The sequence below is a fragment of the Pezoporus wallicus genome, unplaced genomic scaffold (assembly GCF_028554395.1).
Source record: "Pezoporus wallicus isolate ANWC-B61680 ecotype Strahan unplaced genomic scaffold, APGP_CSIRO_Pwel_v1 contig_6464, whole genome shotgun sequence".
NCBI lineage: Eukaryota > Metazoa > Chordata > Aves > Psittaciformes > Psittacidae > Pezoporus > Pezoporus wallicus.
In genome coordinates this window covers 6,391,901-6,412,342 of record NW_026642130.1, presented here as the reverse complement: position 1 = coordinate 6,412,342, position 20,442 = coordinate 6,391,901, and the positions used below count along the sequence as shown (strand labels likewise).

Here is a 20,442-nt window from a genome sequence, read left to right as displayed (position 1 = left end):
GGGCTGAGCGGAAAAAGCCCGGCCTGGGCACCGGGAGCGCGGGCACGCGCCGGTGTGGCAGCCGCGGGGTGGGCATGTTTCTTTGCAAAGTGCTCAGCCCTTCCACCCGGCTGGGGGGTCAAGAGGCGTGCTGTGGTTTTACGCGGGCGTATCGGTCGCATTCAGGCCATTAGGTTTGATGTTTATCTCGCTTTTAATTTGCGCTGGCAGTTTCTCTGTAGCTGCTTGTTTCTTTGTCGCACGGTAAGGCGCAGTTTTCAGTCATAATTTCTACGTGGTGTAGTGATAGTCTGTGCTGTAAATAGCTTTCAACTTGAGAAGTTCACTTTGTGCCAGAGTTAGTAAGGCAGGCTTTCATGAGGCCCGGGGCTGTGTGTGTTTGCTTGACTATTCCTGCCCTTCAGACCGAGGAAAGCATCAAAGGTAGTTTCCGTTTGCTTTTCTTGCATGAAAATAACTGGATACGTGGGCTGAACAATACTGAGTGCAAAAATGTCTGCAAAAACTAGTATGTCTGTAACGGTGTAGGTGAGAGCTGCTTGTTTGCAAGAACCACCTATGAAATGACACTGCTGGGTCATCGGCCTCCTCCTCGTGGAGCCGGTTGCAGGGCTGGAGCTTCGGCTGGTGGAGAGCCTTTGGGGCTGGAGAAGCCAGTCTGAGCTGGGAAAGGCCAGGAGTATCCTCCCACAGTTACTAGATGTGGCTGTGGTGGGCTGCTGCTAGCTTCTGCTGCTTCCACCTCCAGAGATTAAATTTAAAACGCAGAAAGTTCCAATCTGTGATAATTTTATTACCCAAAAACTATGTACCAAAACTCTTACTGTTTCAAGTGTCAGCTAAGGATGACTGTCAGAAGTTTGGCCGGAGAGGTTGTTTGTGCTGGTTGGGTTGGCTTGCTGAGGTGCTTGCAGTGCAGTCAGGTCATCATCTCCTAATGGCTTTTTGGTCATAGTATATGTCAGTATGCTGTATAGGGTGATTTCTTTACCTTGATACATTGAAACAAATGTTTCTTCTAAGCGTAATTGCTGTTGTACTTCAGAAGGAACAGTGAATTTCACAGCTGACCAGTTATGAATACTGTTCAGGCACATTTGAGGCCAGCCTAATGTAGCAAAAGAATTAATTTGAAGAGCTGCTTCATTGTGTCTGTCTCTCTTTAACAGCTCTGATGACATGTCACAGGGAATCAACAAAAGCAGATGGCTGGAGGTGGCTCTTGTTGCTTTGGGGAGTATTCTGTTGAATAGCGAAAGATAAGAAGATAAGCACATTAACACAAAAAGTACTTTGTGCTAAAGTGTGTTAAAACTTAATTTGAGAGCAGATTGAAAAATGGTATATTTTAAGCACATATATTCACTATACTTACTTGATACTGAAAGTTTTCTTTTCCAAGTGCAGGTACAAATTTCCAAGTACAATGATCAGATATGCTTATAAAGTCATAATGTACCAGCACAGCCTCGCAAATGTAATGTTTTGGCAGAACATTCAGGGGAGATGACTGTACCTTATCTTGTGTGACTTATCAAAGGTGTGCTGAGAATAATGTTTTGACCTAACATATAAAAGCATTGGTTATGTTGAGGGCTGCCTAAACTTTAAAACCTGTTATGGACTATCTGTTGACTGAATCTATTTGGCCATCTTGGGGGTTTCCTAAAGGCTGATTATATAATACATTCCTACAGAAGATGTCTCACAAGGATTTAACCGATATCAACCTCCTGAGGAACATGAATTATTACCAAATAATTGAATGGCTTTTCTTGTTAGTGCTGCAGTGAATATTGTTTCCCCCTAACTTCACCTTCTTAAATTAGGTGTCAAGACCACTAAAAATTTATTTTAGTCTCACTGTGCTTTTCAGGAGAACAGTCGCCATTACTGCTCACTTTGACACTATTTAAGAGCTATGCAGAATGTCATGACTTCATTCCAAACATGCCAGAACAGAACATCATCTGTGTAACCTGTACTCATCAGTCTTCAGGAGTAACTCTTTAAACACAGCTGCAGTTTAAGATTTATGTTCTCCTGGGGGCTTTTTTCGAATTTTAGAGTGATTCTGGGTTTTCTGTATGGATATTTTTTTTTTTTTTTTGGGGGGGGGGGGGGGGGTGGGGGGTGGGATGTCTCTGGCTTTCTGTGACTTTCTGTAACTTTTTTTCAGAGAGTTCAGAACTGAGTATAATGAGATCAGTATGGCATTCTGCATTTCTTTGATTCTGCAGACTAATCCTGTAGTATATTTAGTACTTGCAAATCCAGATTTCCCTTCCAGCTAAACAGGAGACCAGAAATTCACAGTTTCTGGGATGCTGCACCAATATGTTGAGGTATGGTAGGAAGTAGAACCTGACAAATCTTGCACCTTTTGATAACACGCACTATCAAGATGAAGGTCATTAGAATGCCTGCAGTGGCAATGCAGTTTTTCTGCAACTGTCTCAGCGTGTGAAAAATCAGTGGCGTTTAAAATCATGTGGCTCAGAAAAGGCATATGATATTTTTGCTTAGCATAAGTGAGGGCATGTATTTTCAGTTCACATTATTGTGGAATTTATTTTGTTCATTTCTAAAAAGTAACCTTCGTTTTGAATATCTGAGACAGATGCATGGTTCATGTGTCATTAAATTAGAAGCTGCAGGAAAACAAAGAACCATCTGGAGACTTGGTGGGGGGCATTTGGAGGTTTCTGGTTAAATGTACTATCAACACAGGAAAAACTATAGTGTTTCAGCTACAAAAGGGTGCAGTGTGCTGGGCATTTTGTATAATTGTTATAGTTTGGTGATTTTTAAACCATCTTCTTTTCATAATTAGGTGAAGCACCAGAATGAAAGACATGGACAATATCAAAACTGTCAAGAAAGAATGGTAGGTCCCAGTTCCTCCCACCCCTTTTTTCCTCTTCCTTTGCTATTGCTGTTTGAGTGTCCTGCTGTGACTTTTCAAACTTCATGTTAATTTTTTGTGTCCACCTGCTCCACATGCATTGAAGTTAAAAAAAAATTGTTTTGCTAAAAGATTTTTGACATACCTGCAATGTTTTTTGAGATGGAAAAGGCTGCGTAAATATTTTTATTTAAAGTAGAAAGGCAGCCTGCAAAATGCTAACTCGCTGTGCATCTCTGTATTTGATATGGAGGTGTTTGGTTTTCCAGTTCTGTTTCCAAGGTAAATCATTAGTGAATACCCAGACTAACATTTTAAGTTTCTTTTGTTCCATTAGGAAACTAAACTGGGGACGGCCCACGTCTGAAATCTCTTTTTTCAGGTTGCTGAGTTTTTCTTTTGTTTAAATATGTTAATCTGTAGGGATTTCTTAGTGGCGCATAGATGCTCTGCAAACAATTCCTTTTTATGCAAATGTATCTAATTACCATTCAAGTAAGCATTGCTGCCCTTGAATTCAATGCAGTTTTACATAAAACTGGATATTTTTCAAGAGCTGGGATTTTTTTTCTCTTCTGAATTGCTTAAAATAGTCTTTTCTGAATCTCCAGTAGGAACAATTCCTGCAATGTTTACCAAAAGCTGCATAATCCTCTTACTATGGAAAGGATCTAAACTGAAAGATAGTTGTTCATTCAGGTTGCATATTTCTGCATTTTGGTGAAAATTGAACAGAAACGGCTGTTACATATACAGTGTTCTACAAAAAGATGTAGTTGATGCACCTGGCAGTCTCCACGGTACTGAAGTCTTCTACTGCATTCCTTCAGTGTGCTCAAGTGGTGTTGAGTTGATTTTTCTTGAGTTTCTCTTATGTACTTCCAAGGACAGCAATGATGTTTCTGTGATGGGGAGGTCCAGGTAGGAGTTGGGAAGTAAATCCTCGGGCAGTTTTCTTGTATGTGGTTTTCAAAGCTTATGGCAAAGGAAGTCACCCAAGCCTGTATCATGGAAATGCTTTAAGGAAGGCCATTCGCTGGTGTGCAGTTACGTGTCTGAGGGTCTGAATTAGAAGTATGAATCATCTAACTTGCGTTCCTTGCACTGATACCAAGTTTAGAAGCTTCTGCATAGATGAATTCACCTTTTCTATTGTAATTCTTTAACTTATGCTTCTGAAATGCAAATAGTAGCAGTAAGAGAGTCATACGAAGTTTCTAGAAAAGGCACAATACAGAGTTGACCTGATGTTTTGTAACAACTGAGTCACCTGGGTGTGGGGAAGCATCCCTTTTACACCTCTTGGTACTGAGCTTCTAGGGTAACTGCTTGTCTTCTAACCTGTTATCCAAGGCTTCATTTTTACTTATGCCTTTGTTCTGCAGGTGTAAATCAGGAACTGATGATCAGATTTTGAATGGTACAGAACAAAGCTGTGAATACTTTGTAGATAATCTTTTTGAAGAAGCTCAGAAGGTTGGTGCTATATGTATGCCCCCAACTACAGTCAAGAACCAGGTAGGCAGAGAATAAAAAAATACTCATGTTTGAAGTAACAGCACTCCAGGATTACCCCAGAAAACATGTTAGAAGTCCAGCAGCCTCATCCAGTGCATCTGTAAATAAGTAAATGCACATGGAATTCAGACAGCAGGAAGAATATCTCCCATCTCTTAGTCAGCCAGGCCTATGCTTCAGTGCTTCTGGCTCTTACTTATAGTGGGTTTAGTGTTCTTCTAGGACTTACACTGGCATAGGCTATGGCAATTCTGCTTTATTAGCAAGGGGAGTGAACTGATCATGAGGTGCAAGGAATCATGACAAGTACTGTTACATAAGTTTTAAGAGTTGTAGCTTTTTCCTTCTAGAGGCATAGGCCAGATTTTTTTTTATTCTCTCTCATTTGTATAGTTCTGGTAGTAGTGAAATGTTTACTATGGGCTTGTATCTCAGTGATTCTGTCCTTTTCATATTTTTCTGTTGTTCCCTAAAGACTGGTCAGGGGCTGGAGAAACAGCCATGTAGAGCAAAGATGTCAAGGAGAAATTTTCAGTGGGCGTTGCTGGAAATCATGTTAGTGGAGCCAGGAAATTCCAGTTCTGAAATAGTGTTCCATGGCAGTACTTCTGTCAATGTCTAAATGCGGAGTTGGTGTGGAATAGTTAGTCTATGTTAAACTCGCAAACTGGCTTACTGTAGAGGAGCTCTCCCATGATGAGACTTCCGTATGCATAGGTGCCATAAGACACAAGACTTAAAGGAATGTCATTTTGCTGAGTGCTGCGTGCCTTTTTGACAGACTACCCAACCAAAAGAGAAGCTATTTTATTCAGCAGTTTGCCCATGCTATGTGCTCTACCAGTCATCAATGTGTTTAGCAATCATCTTCTAACAAGTTAAACTGCAAAAAAAGAAAAAAAAAGATGAAATTGTAAAGTACTGTCAAGCCTAGTTCAAGCTGATTTCCAGCTGAGGTGAATTCTGCATTTGTACCTGCTTTATATACCTCACATGCAGCCAAGTATCTGTCAAGACAAGATTATTTCAGGGGTCAGACCTTAATGATCAAATGTTCTTTAAATGGTGTGATGCATAAATACGAAAATGTAATCCCAAATATATATCCATGTTAAAGTTGAAGAAATTTTAGTGAACATTGTGAAAGCTACAAGTTAAAGTAGTGAATGTTTTCTGCAAAGTTAGTAAGCTATTGTGGTTTTTTTGTTTGTTTTTTTTTTTATTGCCCTAATACCAATGTTTTGAATACACCAGAAATTCCAGGGTGACATAAATGTATGACTATCTGAAAGTAAATTTTCTGATACTTGCTGCATTTCCTGAGTGAAAAGCTTCTGCGTGAAGTATTTCAGTGCTTTACTTGCAGAAAATCCTCCTGAATGATTAAAACAAGGCTTTACCCAAATAAATCCCCAGCTGGACTATTCTGGTTGCTGGTGTTCCAACACCAGGCATGTGTGTGCTCTCAAATTAGCTCTCGAAGAGTTGCAGCTGGCTGGGATATTCCAGCTCTTTTTTGTTTTTTTTTATTCTTTCTTTTTTTTTTCCTGCGGAATTGAAGTTGTTCCTGACATAGGGAAGCAAAATGATTGGGAAGGTTTATTTCTAACTCTGATTGACACAAGATATTTAGAAATGTCACTTACCCCTTGCAGTTGTTCTGCCTGCTGGCACAGAGCTGAAACAGATTATAGCAAGCCTTCTCTTGGTATTTTTAGTCCATGCAGTGGATGATTTACAGTTATAGGGTACTGTGGGTATACCAAGCTGTTCTTACATCAGCGGTGTTATGAGAATTGTTCTTACTTTATAGGTTGATGTAATCATTAAACTTTGGAAAAATGGGTTTACAGTAAATGATGGTGAACTTAGGAGCTACACTGATGTTGCAAACCAGCAGTTCTTGGACTCCATAAAAAAAGGGTGAGTTTTGTGTTCTTAATCAGCCTGAGTTAGTGTGCTTTGGGTAGCACTTAGCTTATGCTCTAGGTTTTTTACATAGCTGCTTGGCTTTGCTGCACTGCAGTATCCCTGTAGGAGTGCAGGCCGCCGCTTGACTCAGTTCCTGCAGTGCTAATGGCTGTTTTAACATCAACAGGTTTAATATAGCTTTCAATTGCAGCACTCGTACAGTTGCTGATGAAATAGATAAAAGTGAGTGTTGGTGGGGGGCACAGCAGGTGCAAAATGAAATAACGAATAAATCAGAATACCCAGTAAGAGCTACTCATCAGTGGTACTTTGGCTAACGAACTCAATGCACAAGGGGTTTAGCATTTCTGTTTTTATGGTCTTTGTTTCCTTTTTATTGATGATAAGCCTTAAATGGGCACAGTTTATCCGTTTAACATCAAGAAACTCTGATCAATCTTATATTTCAGACACCTTTCCCAGTCCAAACTTGCTATCTCAGTCATTTGTGTGTAGCAGTCTTACTGTTATCCCCTTGTTATCAGGATAGCATGATTTGTGTTATTTGCTAGTGTTTGCAATGTTACTTTAAAAAAGCAGGTTGACCATACAAACCAGTGTAATTTTGAGCCTTTAATTTGTAGTCTGTTTCCTTACCCCATTCAAATGCAGAGGCAAATAAAATTTTATTGAGAATATAATGTAATAATTCCTTTTCAAGTATGGGAAACTACTAAGCCATTGTAATTTTTGTATTTTGCATACTTTGCTAGCCCATCAAAACCACTATTTTTACACTATTTCTCCTCTGTAGCTGTTGCCTGTGTTAGTTGTAATAGCAATTAACTGCACTTTTTAAAGTGCTTTGCTCGCTTTGTATGCGTGCATCAAAAGTTTGCTGCCTTTCTTCCACTGTTTGCTTGTGAACATACTAATTACAAGATGGTTCCTGAATAATTGTTGATGGTAGAGGAGCACTTAGTACAGCCCCTGTGCCAGCTGAGCCCCACCACCCAAAAATGTACTGTCTGCATCAGAGCTCATAGAGAAATTCATTGTTGTGTTCTGCTTAATGCAAATAAAGCGTTACTGACGTGGTACTGCTACACTAGAAGTGTAGCTATTGGCAATGATCTAATTTTTAAAAGCTGAGATTCATGTTTATTTGTAATTAAACACATTGTGTCTAAACTCAGTTCTTTCTCTTTAAAAGCCAATTCTTTTTTCTTGTTTCATTATGGGGATAAAATAATTGAACCCTTTGCAGCAATGTGTGGCAATACTGAACTTCCTGCACATCATATGCTTTGGAGTGGTAACTGCTGAGTAAATTTAAACATCATTCAGCTTGCATGATAATGTCTTTATTATTTGCTTTTTAGTTAATTTGCAGTTCAGGGACCTCAGATACCTATTTGGTATACTGAAAACATATACTGTGTAACAGCTCTTTTTATGACTTTTTTTTTTTTTTTTCCTTAAGGGAACTGCCTTTTGAGCTACGCAAAGTTTTTGATAAAGAGGAGGTAGATGTGAAAGTGGAAGATAAAAAAGATAAATTGTATTTGTCATCACAAAAGCCAGTGTTTCATCCTTTTTCTGGACACGGTTACAGATTAGGAAGGTGAGTAGTCTGACGTAATCTGTGACTGAGTAGCTGAAGTGAGCTATACGTGTGGTAAAGGTTCTCATAATTCAGGTTGGAAGTGATCTCTGGAGTTCTCTAATCCAAGCTTCTGTTCAAAGCAGGATTAGGTGTGGGAGCAGATGAGGTTGCTTGGGCTTTTATCGAGTTGGACTTTGAAATTCTGTATGAGTGGAAGCTGTGCAGCCTGCTTCGGTGCTGGACTGTACTCATGGGAAAGAAATTTTTCCTGTGTCCAGTGTGAACATCTCTTGTTTCAGTTTATGTCCACCATGAGCTTGGCTCCCTGCTCTGGATAACCTTCTGTAGACCCTGGCTAGCTCCTGTTAGGTTTTGTCTTCCCTAACACCATCTCTTCCAGAGGCTGTACAATCTCTCCTCATCCAACTTCTTCTCAGAGGGCAGATGCTCCAGCCTGTGGCTATCTTGGTGGCCCTCCATGGAACTTGCTCCAGTTTGTCTTTATTTTGGGTACCAAATCCGAGTGCAGTATTTAGGTGTGTCTGACATGTGCTGCATGGGGCATAACTGGCTCTGACAATCTACTGTCTGCTGGTTAATACAACCAGGATGTGGTTGGCTTTCTTTATTCAAGGTCTCAGTACTAGCAGAACTGTTTCCAGCTGAAAGGCTGTCACTATTCTGTGATTTAAGAGAAAAGAATCTCTTTTAAAGCTGTATGTGCAGTACATTTTGCAAGAAGAGTGGAGTATGACAATCCTATAAAGGGAAATGAAGTAGTAAGGTTATTTTGCATTCCCTTAAAATTCCTTAGTATTTAACCATATATTTATTGCAGTAAGATATTATACTGTGTTACAGTGATCATCTTTTGTTTACTCCATGAGTCTCTTATAGTTGGAAAGTGTCAGCCACTAATGCCAGTGCTAAAACTGGACTTGATTTATAACCAAACAGTACTGTATTTTGAAAGGCTGTTGCAAAGGGGCAGGCCAGGAATTCCTGTATTTGATCCCTGTGACTTTTGCTTCCTCCAGCCAAATTATATGTTTCACATACCCATGTGGTGTAAGACTTGCATGCCTATAAGAGAAGACTTCAGCCTAGAGAACAGAACCCATTCAGTGACAAAGGAGCCTATAGGAAGCCTTCACAGGTGGGACTGCCTAGTGACCTGCTGGGTGGCTTGGCAGACTGCAAAACCTTAGGTGAAGAGCTGTTCTGATTAAGCAGAAAAGTCTTGCTGTTAAGGCCCAGTGCTTACTCTGAGGGAAAGCATGACCTGGTGTCCTGGGTTCAGCAGTAGCTGTCATTTTTCTCCTTAGAAGCTGGTGCAGTGCTGTGGTTTTGACTTTTGGCCTGGGAGCAGCACTGATAACACCGATGTTTTAGTTACTGCCCAGATGTTTAGTCTGACCAAGGACTTTGTGAGCCTCATGCTCTGCCAGGGAGGAGGGGAAGTCGGGAGGAAGCAGAGACAGGACACCTGACCCAAATTAGCCAAAGAGGTATTCCATAACGCAGCACATCATGCCCAGGATGTAACTGAGAATTACCTGGAAGGGCACTCGCTGCTCGATCAGGCTCAGTTGGCGGGTGGTATCATATTCTCTTCCCTTGTTATTTCCCTTATCATTCTTATTATTGGTGGTATCAGTAGTGATTTGTGTTATACCTTAGTTACTGGACTGTTCTTATCTCAACCTGTGGGAGTTACATTCTTTTTGATTCTCCTCCCCATCCCTCTGGGAGCGGGGGAAGTAAAGGGGGAGGAGTGAGAGAGCGACTGCATGATTTATGGCTGACTGGGTTTAAACCACGACACCTGGGTAGGAACAGATGAGGCAGCAGGGTAAGAAGATAATAATGTGCAGAATAAGTGACTGATAATAGTAAAGGATGAGTTGTTCCAGGCTGCCTCAGAGAAGCAAGTATCTGTTTTATCAGATTTATCTGTTTCTATAGCACAGCCATTCAGTTGCTGCATGCTTGAGTAGATATGGTCAATAGGAAAAGTCTTCCCTTGAGAGACGGATGAAATGCTGCAGGACTTGATTTTGGTAGCGCTGAAATCCTAAGCAAACAAGAGTCATGAGCTTAACCTTATCTAACAGTAGACCTCTGTATAGCAAAAGCAAACTGTCTTTAGTGTACTGAGTTTCTGCTGCTAACCATTGCTAAATGGGAGGGTGTTCTATTGCTTGTCATGCTCTGTCATGCCTACAGCAAGTAATGATCTTGCTTCCCAAAAGGCAAGTTAGGCTCTGGAAGGATGCTATTCTGTGTATTTCAGTTGGCTGGTCTTGTACACTGAGACATCCTACAACTTGCTCAGCATTTTTCTTTTTTTTTCTTCATGGACTAGATAAAATGCCTTTTTTTTATCTACTCTTGCTCCAGTCAGTGCTATGCTATCAGAGCCTTTCATTTAAAGGTTAGTAAATAACTTCTGCTGATGTTGGAACCATGATCTGTGAGTGCTCTTACTCAATAAACTAGTGCTCACTTCCTGATGTTAATAAATGTCCATTGCATATGCTACTCTTTCAGCGAAAATCTTTGTGGGGAAATAGTAGTGGTGCCGATACCTGTAAGAAGTTTTAAGTTGTTTTACTCTCTTCCCACAGTTGCATTTGTGTGCTTAATCAGAAATGAGACATATGACTGAACAGTTTACTTCAGTTTATGACCCAGTTAAAGTTCTGCTTTGCAAAACCACTTTCTTTTAATAGTCTATCGATTTTCTGCCAGTGTTCCCAGGTGGAAGGATTATGTGGCGGATGAACCACTATGAATCAGTCTGTTGAGTGGCTCATTATAACTTTTCATAGAGGGGGAAAAATGGAGGAACTAGAAATATAGTGGTTGATGTAACTCACATGAGCTTGATCCCTCTCTTTGTTTTACTGGAGAAACAAATGAGACTTATTTTCCAATGTACCTTATGAACCCATATGATTGATTGATGGCTTGGCTTCGCGAACGAGGATTTGGGAAGGGCTTACCCACACTAGCCTAGGCCCTGGCAGATGACCCCATATAACTAATAGATATATTCTGGTTTGTCTACCACCTTTCAGCTGCATTCAAGAGTCTGGGATTATAACAAGATTTGTGACTATGCTTTTCTATTCATCTTATCAATGCTTTTTAAGGACTGCCTCAGAAGCATGTTAATTAAACTGTTGACTGAAATCCCTTGGAGCAAAGTGGCCTTGCTCTATAACTTCATTAGGGTAAAACACTGTGTGCCAAGCTTCTTAACCATTAGTCACAGTAAGGTATGATACCTAACATTTGGGATTCTTGTTTTTAGAAAATTGACAGGATGCTCTTATGTCTTTTCAATCTTTAGTTTACATCTTCTTTGTATAATCTTATAACAGAAATAAGCCTTTAAAAGGGGTGATAATGCTTTGATCTGAGGCAAATAAGAGACTTAAGTTCTTGCTTTTGTGATTTTGGTCAAAACTCCCACCACTAGATTGGTTTTATCTGTCAGCAAAGTTATTAAGTATAGGAATGCTTTAAACCTTAGTGAATATAGATCTTCTGACTTTCTCTTGCAGCTTCACTTAGCATGTTGCCTGCAGTTTCAGACATACAGGCTATTGAAAGAATGCTCTTAAGTGCCTACCACAGTGACTGTGAGGGAAGTTGGTTCGAGAATGACACCAAAATCCATATCCATTTCAGACAGTTCTGTGAACTACAACTGTGACCAAGCTACAGTGTAGTTGAGCCCAGGCTAAAGCAGCTGCCTGGCATCCCCATGGCTGACTACCTCTCTCCAGCCTCCACTATACTGGGGTCAGCTGGTGCATACACAACTGTATATGCTTCAGTGTCTGGATCTGGAATTGAACACTAAGGAACTGATAAAGTAGACAGCAAACACTGATCACTGCTGTACTGAAGTAGGGCTTGAACTTTTGTGGAGGTTTTTCGCTCTGCTCACAAGACTGTTTAACAGTGTTGATGGTTCTCAAGTGTTTTTTTCCAGATCTGGAGGACAGTGAGGTTTTATTTTGTATTTGGGTCAAGCATAAACAGAGCCTGGGTGTGAGATAAGTAAATCAGTACAGGTAGGTGGGTGATAATAAGTCACTTGTACTGGGAGCACCAGGATATTGTACAGATGTGCCTCTTGGAATATATTGGTGCCAAGTTCTTGTGCCCCAGCTGATTTCTGTGTAACACAAAAGAGTTCTGTGCTTCTCATCTGCCTCCAGTTGCAATGAACATCACTTACTACTCACTTAGGAATGAGATTCCTTGAGTCTCATTCTGTTTGCAGAGTTTCAATGGAGGAAATAAAAAGTGCCTCTGCTGGCTGATAGCCTGGAAGTGAGAGCACTTAACTAGGCAGTGGGTCATTAAGTTTTTTAAATACCTCAGACTGAGCAGGACTTTTGAGCCCAAGACTTTATTAGCCTGAATATATTAAGTCCTTAGCCATATTTGTTTGAGTAATAAATTTGCTGTGATTTTTCTGCTTTATGATTAAACTAAGATACACACAAGAACATAAGGATGCAAAGCAGGTGTAGTATTAAGACTGTTGCTCTGTGGCCATTGGTTACCGACTGCTCTCTGAAGAAACAGTATCTCATCAGTTTTCTGTGCAAAGAGAAAGCTTTTCAGCAAACCACTGTGAAATATTTGTGTAGTTTGTGACCACAGCTGAGCTCAGAAGAAATGGTAACTCCTTAAATCACTGCTATTGTTTTGTAAGCAAACATCTGGTTATACTCTCGTGGGCTGAGGATATGCCTGTTGGATCAGGCTTTCTGATGACTTAAACAGTACATGCTGAACAAGCCTAGTCCTGACAGCAGCAGTAAGTTCTAGACATTTCTTCAGAATAAAAATTTTTGCCAGTAATTTATTGTTTTTAAGACCACGCACTTGGACTGAGGTCCCTGTATTCTGTGAAGTCATTTTATGGATCTTTGCCCTTGTGATAGTGACTTAGAAAAAAAACAAAATGCAATGCTGTGTGCATCAGGCTGGATTTTTCATATGAACTCAGTTTCTCTGATAGATGAGTAATGCTTCTAAGATGAAATAGATGCTTCTGGGGTCTAAATCAAGGCTAACAGCATTCACTTAAATTGAGTTACTGTAATCACATTACAGTGAAAATTAACATTGAGTATGCAAATTCAATACTCAAACCCCTTAAAGTTTCACCTGTGTGATTAGAGTACAAAAAACGCACGAGGAATGTTCAGACTGTTTTATCTCTTGTGTATTCCTATTTAATCCTTTGATATTTAAGTTCCTTTCCATCTTGTAAAAATGTTTAACATGAGCAAACTGAAATTCTTTAGCATGTTGAAGTCTTCAAGAGAAAGTATTGGCATACAGTTTAACAGAAAAGCTGACATTTATGTAGGTATTCCTATATTTGTTAGAAGTCATCAATACACCCTGAACCAGGGCAGAAAGCTCCAGAAGCAAAGATCTGGAGGGAGGTTCAAGCTCACGTATGTACACAGAAGGCATAACCTTATCTGGCTTTTCTTTTCAGTGCTACTCCAAGGATAATCTCCAAAGTAAGAGATGATCATCAAGGACCTGACAACAAAAGGCACCTCCCTTTAGTACCGTTAAACAATTTGGAGCCTATCACTAACATCCAGATCTGGTTAGCTGATGGAGAAAGGATAATTCAGAAATTCAATGTTTCTCACAGGTAAGATTTATTTTAGCACTTTCATAAACATTTGCATCTGACCTGCTTGTCTTATGCCTGTAGGCATGAAAAGTCTCTAATTTCTGTGAATCATCTTACCTCCTCAGTTCACATAACACTGGACTGCTGTTCAGCTCCATCTAGAAAACCACTTTTCAGATGTTAAGAAACCTGTCAGCTGATGAGAGGAGCATAAGAGACATGTGAACTGATGTTAGTAGACAGCAGATAACTCAGCATAAATGAAAATCTAAGGCAACTGTAGGAGCTGTTGGTAGGTTAGTGGAAGTTAAGGTGTATGTATTGCTCATTACTAGAGGAAACAGCTTTTTAAGATGACAGATCTCTCACAAAATGACTACACCTGGAGCAAATTGCTTAGCAAAAAGCCTGCTAGTCACTGGGCACAGACAGCACCACAGGTAGGAGCTGGAGGGTGCGACTCTGGGGTTGAGCCACAGAAACATCCTGGGAGGGCCAAAGTCAGTCCACTAGGCAGCGGAGGGTCATTACTGGCACATCAACGTGGACACAGTAGAATGTATGCAGTGTGTTTAATTCTTAAGTAGTAAAATTTCCAGCTCTCAAAGAGGCTTATAAATGGTGATTACATAAGAAGGTATTGGCACAGCATATGTCTGCAGGATCTTTGAGAAAGTAGGATTAACTGTTTCAGTTGTAGATCTGCTGTCTTTAGAAACCTTTCTCAAATTTGTAATTTAAGAAATTACTCCACTACTAGACAGTCACACCAGAGAAAGGATATGTTTCCTGTGCTTCTCTGTGAAGTAATTTCGAAGTCATCATAGCTCTAATACAACCCAGGCTGCTGTCAAGGTAAACAGTGTGTGTCTGTGGCTGGTCAGAAGAAAAGCTCAGCAGCTGAAGGTTAATGGCTGTAACTTTAACTTGTACTAATTTATTACTGCTAGTGGCATAAGGTATAAACTAAAACACTGTTGCCATGTACTGCTAAAGGATGAACTGCTATTTCAGCTATAAACACTGAAGGGCTTAATATCTTAATTATTTCAGGTTTCACACATTTAAGTATATTTAGAACCTTTTTGTCTTCGTGGTAAGTAGCAGTTTGAACAGCTGCTAAGTGCTTTTGGAGGAGGAAAAAAAGAGTGAGATAAGCAGAACAACAATATGTGATACTTTTCTTGAAGTAGTTTGAAATAAATACTCCATCATAACCTATCCTTTCATCACAAGATCAGCATATTTGTGCTACAGACAGTATTTGAGCATGACCTAAAGAGAAATAGGAGGAAATCCTTTTAGAGTCCAAAGCCCTTAAGCATTATGATTGTATGTGTAGCACTCCTCATGGAGAAGCAGAAAACAGTCAACTCTTCGTTAATTAAACTACAGGTCAATAACCTGTATCATATATATATATATATTGCAGTGCCTGGGTAGATAAATTACTTCTACCCTTTTACAAATAGAGTGTGTGTGTGTGCCACGGTAACTGCTGCTTTAGATAAGATGTGGTTCGTGATGAAAGGTTGACGTTACAGCATTGGGGCTGTAGTATGGGGAGTTGAGGAGACATGAGAGTAAAGCAACAAGCAGAGCAGTGCTGTAGGAACAGCACACCTTGAGTTGAGCTGTGTTCTTCCTTAAGCAGTTGCAAAGTTAGTGTGACCCTGGAGCATCGTCTATGGAGCCTGGACAGGAACTTGTCCATCCTAAAGCAGGTAGCTGGCAGCCAGTTGCCTGAGCTGCAACTTCAATATCATGCATGTAGACACCTGTAAATGTCAAAACCAGAATCTATTCCTGCTTGAGATTTTTCAGGCTTTAGGCCTGTAAGACCAAGTGCTGTCTCTTGATTGAGGCCTGCATGCACAGGAATTAAAACCTGGCTATATCTGGCCTAGTAAGTGTGGCTAAGCCATGAAGGTCATCTGTGCTGCCTAACTGTTAGGATGATTTTGGCCAAGCCAACTAGCAGTTTCTCAGGTGATACCTAGGCTTGGTTTGGATCTTAGCTCAGTATTCCAGGATGCACTAAACCCCATTGGCTACCCTGTGCATGGGGGAGACAAAGGATGAGTTTAATAATTTGTCAGTAGCAGGAGGCTGTCAGCTGGCCTCAGGATGAGGGAATGACCATTGACAATATGTTTATTTTACTGGTATAGATGTATCCTGTCATCTTCATTTTCTAATTAAATTGGTCAATTCTGACTCTTCCATAGCAAAACCTCGGTCTTGCTCGCTTGTTGCAAGGTTCTTCGCAACAGGCAGCTTGAATCTGTAATGAATTCACTGATACACCTGCTTGGGTTGAAGGAGACTGTATTTAGACCTAGATAAGCTATCCAGACAATTTTTGCAAACCTTTTTTTTTTTTTTTTAGTGTTATGGTTCTGCTACATTTACCACACACTAGAGGCATACATTTAATTCTACCTCTTGGCTACAGAAACCTCAGGTAAGGGCTCCACCAGCTGGTTAAGAAATAGTAGGCTGGTGTAACTACCATCTGAGCCACAGGGAAGCATTTGAGAGCTCAGAGTAAGATACTCATCCTTTTTTTCCTTGGGAATGCTCTCAGAGCAGACGAGCCTTGGTCACTGCCTCCCAAGTGGATCAGGCACTTTAGGATTCCATCCATTTATACTCCTCCATTTCTGCGCCATCAGCTATTTCATGAAGTGGTTGTCTCATTTTCTTTTTGTGGTGACTGTCTGTTGTGCATATAGTCTGTGCTGGCAATGGAGTACTCTAATGCTGAGTTCTCTTTCTTTCTTCTCAGAATAAGCCATGTCAGAGACTTCATAACAAAGTATCAAGGATCAGAGGGAAGTGTCCCCTTTACGCTGACTACTTCGCTGCCATTTCGAGAGCTGCGAGATGAGACACTCACACTACAGGAAGCAAAGCTTCAAAATGCAGTTGTTGTTCAGAGACTTTGGAAAACAACTGAACCTTTCAGGCTCTTAGTGATGAAAACACCTGACAATGACTATAAAACTGCTGCTACACCCAATGGACAGCTCAAGAATGAGCGAAAAAACACTATCAAAAGTACATGATCAAATTAGCTTTTAACTGGCCAAAACCTGCATGCAGGTGGAACTATACAAAACCAAAAATGTAACCAGCAATATCTGGATGCACTCTCATCCTCCCGTACTGTGCTCTTAGAGAGCAAAATTTGTGCTGTGCTATCATTTGCTATAATAGAAGTATTTTTAACTAAATTTGGTGGTCAGAGACTGGCTATAATGTAGCAGAGGTAACTGTAGAACAGGTCATCCTTATAATTCCTTAGGTAGAAAGCTTCTAAGTTCTTAGTATATTTAAGTGGAACAGTTCTCTGAGATTTATTTACTACTGACAGCACCTTTTAAGGAACAAATAGTATTTATTTTTGCACTTTGGACAGTGAGACTGAACAGATTGTTTCACTTACATTTTAGAGTAAGCTGCTGCAGTTTGCATTCTTCTCACAGTAACTTTTAGGCAACAGATGTTCAGGGAAGCTCACATTTGAACTCTTATCTAACTTGTAAACCTTCAGTATCTTCAGGATTTAACTTTTTCACAAGATATGCAGTGTAATGTTCTGTCGGGTCTTCACATGATGGTAGGTGCATGTGTGAGAAGATAGAAATGAGGTAGTCTGGTGCATACTGCATATGAAGTGCCTCAGAGTTCTGAAGGAATTGTTATTACTAGAACTAGTGGTAGAGAGGGTTTCTGCCTCTCTTGTGCTCCTACGAGTGTCTTGGAGATTGTGATGTTAAACTACCTAGCTCATTAGGATAGAAACCCACTTTTATAGCCTTGTCGCACAAAAACTTCAGCTTTTGTGGAGATTACCATACAAAATAGTGGTTTAGACAGATGTAGTTGGCTTCATACTATGTATCTGCCTGTGTCCTGAACTGAGACAATAACTGCATGTGGCCAAGTTTCAAAGACGTTGAAAATCCTTATTTGAAAACTGTGGTTTCTTTCCTCTTCCCCTCACTCCCCCTGCCCCATTTCCAACCAAATTGATTGTTTTGGTATTCATGTACTTGAGGCATAAAATCTGTAGCCAACTATTCCATGTTTTGCTAAAGGAGATATCAACATAAAAATTAAATATTTTGTACTGTGTTTGCCAAGTAGCATGTGGGTTTGTGAATGGAGCTAGAGTCTCTAGTAAGACTTCAATGAGTGCTGACTAGTCTGTGCTACCTATGCAAGCGAATGGGGTTGTAATTCTTTTGCATTGTTAAATGAAAGATGGGTTTGAGATTTCCTGTTTTTTTTCTAAGTAGAAAAATTATTTAATTGGACTGACTTGAATTCCATAAAAGTTCTGTTACTTCAAACTAGACATGTGCTTGCTTCATTCCCAGGAATGTAAAAACTCCTTCGCTTCATCATCTCTCCAGGTATGTTTGAGTGCAGTGAAATGAAAGACAACTGCACAAATACCTATTCAGTGTATTCAGAAAGCAAATCTCAGAAACCTATGCAGTTAACTGTTCTCAGTCCTATAAAGTTGATGTGCTGGTGTATCATTCAGGTTTATGTAGCAAATAATCCAACTAGATTTTCTTTGCTCTTGCACTGACTCCTATATGTAAAGTTTACCAGATCTCTAGTAATAGAAGGAATGTGCAGACAAATCTACTAGTAAAATTGAAGAGACAAGTCACTCACAGAAACAGATCTAACCCTCAGTCTGCAGAACTTCCAGAACACTGAATTTTGTTAACTGGTGCTTTTGAATTTGTCTTAATGTAAAACTGCTGGAAAACCTTACATGCTTGATTGTGAGCTCAGTTGTTCGTATCTAAAAGGTGCATGAAATGTCAAAATACATAGAATTCAAGCTAGTCACAGTTAAATTGGTATATGCTAGTCAAAGTAATATACTATTCCTGCATTTATAGCATAGAAATTCAAAGGAGTAAGTAGTGTAGGATTGATGAGGAGAAGTGTCAAATTTTAACATAGGTAAATCCATTTTGCTTGTCAAAAAATCATGGTTTTGGAAAGGAGCAGTATTTCAACACTGGTTCATGTCTGCTACCACTATCATAAGAGACTGGGTAGTTTGTCTGGCTATCTATTGTGCTTTACTGAAATAGGATAGTTTTGGCTACAGCTTTGGTGTATTTCTATGTAATTGCAATTTGAAAGTGTCATGATCTTAATTACAAAATGGGAGCAAATTTTTAAAAAAAAAATCAGGAGTGATGCTGACTGCACTAATCCCTGTTAGGCTAGAAAGTGCCTTTAAAAAAAAGGCAACAAACTGTGACTGGATAACTCACTGATTTGGAGAAAATCTTTGGAATGAATACAGGGCTCTCCTAAATCTAATTGGTTTCAGTTAGTCTGTAAAGACTGATTGGCTACCTGTAGTGCCTGGACAGCCTAATCTCTTGCTTAGTTCTGTAGACGGCTATTGTGCATTGGTCAAACAACAGTAAAAGTAGCCTGATCAGTGCTTGAGTTTGTGAAACACACAAATGCTATCACTTAATTGTTTCTCACAAGCTTTTGGTGTTTTGAGTAAAGCCTGTGTATTTAATATAATTTACAGCAAAATTGAAATAGCCTAGAAAAGAAGAAAGAAAGGAAATGTTTTCTTCAGGTTTTCTTCTTTTTCTTTTCCAGATGCGGGTAACAAAGATTTAACTTGTTATGAGGACACTGTGTCAAGAGAAAATGAATATCCTAAATGTTGAATTTGAATGTTAGATGCATACATACCTTGTATCTAGCTTGGTATTTTAAAAGAAATGTTGAGGTCAAGGGGCTGAGCAGTCCACCTCTGCTTTGGAGCCTCAGATTTTAGGGGCCCTTTGGAGCCCAAAAAGCTTCAGTTTTCAACAAGGCCTATTAAGGCCACAATTTCAGTTTTGTGTTGAAGGTCTGTTTCTAAGATATTTTTTTTTTAGATTTTTTAATGCCTTGTTCTTTCAGAATCTCACAATTTTTCTGCAATTATTCTTGTCAAATGACTTTGTCCAGGATTTGCATATCAGTAGTTCATGATGTAGTTTGCAATGTCTGTCAAATACCAGAGTGACCCCTGTCAATACCAGAGCTCTTTGAATCCGCCGAGCCAGGAAGCTTATAGATCAGTCATTGCACAGATCACCAGTCCTCGGGTGCTTGTTGGCTTGTTTAACCTACCTTTTCTCAGGCTGTCTCGCTGTTGAAAGAGTTCACACTTCAAAATGCAGTTGGGTTTTTTTCCCTCGATACGGAGCATGCTTACAAGGCCCTTTTCCTGTGGGCAGAGGGGTGATGAGCTTTTGCTGCCCAAAGAAGAGTGTCGGCTCCACCGCCTCCGAAGGCAGCAGCAGCAGCAGCTCTTTCCACAGGCTGCTTCCTGGGCCAAGTGTGGGTTTGCGTGATCTCGGGTCCAGTCGACAGACGACAGCATTGCTGGTGGCGTGGTTATAAATTCACATCAGTCAGGAAGCTGCATCTCTTTAAAGGGCAGAGCCGGTATTTTTATACTTTGGGTGAAAACAGCCCCAGGAACCTTCACACCCGATGAGGGCGCCCTCGCCTGCGGGGTGCCGCTGAGGGAGCTGGCAGGGCGGGTGGTGGGGCGGCCCTTGGGACGCGCGGGCTGGTCGGTTAGCAGGCTTACAGGGCGGTAAAGCCAGGGTTTTCCTCTCGGGCGGCTCCCGCTGCAGCCACCGCAGGCAAAAGCGAGGAGAGCTGCCTTGCTCCTCTCCACAGTGGAGGTGGCATGGAGGGGCTGTTGCCGCTGCCGGCTCGGCGGTCTCGCCTGGGCAGCCCTGACCCGAGGCAGGAGAAGAGCTCCCG

General features: G+C 40.5%; 1 protein-coding gene across 6 annotated transcripts; it reads left to right on the top strand.

Annotated features, from left to right (window-relative positions):
• Positions 1-200: 200 nt before the first annotated feature.
• Positions 201-17,853, top strand: UBXN2A (UBX domain protein 2A). 6 transcript variants are annotated; one of them, XM_057427629.1, is made up of 8 exons: positions 202-423; positions 2,834-2,887; positions 4,291-4,423; positions 6,237-6,346; positions 7,818-7,958; positions 13,474-13,638; positions 16,010-16,084; positions 16,409-17,853. In XM_057427629.1, the coding sequence occupies exons 2-8, from the start codon at positions 2,847-2,849 to the stop codon at positions 16,686-16,688; spliced, it is 945 nt and encodes a 314-aa protein (XP_057283612.1). In that variant the 5' UTR covers positions 202-423; positions 2,834-2,846; the 3' UTR covers positions 16,689-17,853. The 6 variants fall into 6 exon arrangements, with proteins under 6 accessions (XP_057283616.1, XP_057283612.1, XP_057283610.1 ...); XM_057427627.1 differs by lacking the exon at positions 202-423 and adding an exon at positions 964-1,540; XM_057427628.1 differs by lacking the exon at positions 202-423 and adding an exon at positions 2,154-2,345.
• The last annotated feature ends 2,589 nt before the right edge of the window (positions 17,854-20,442 follow it).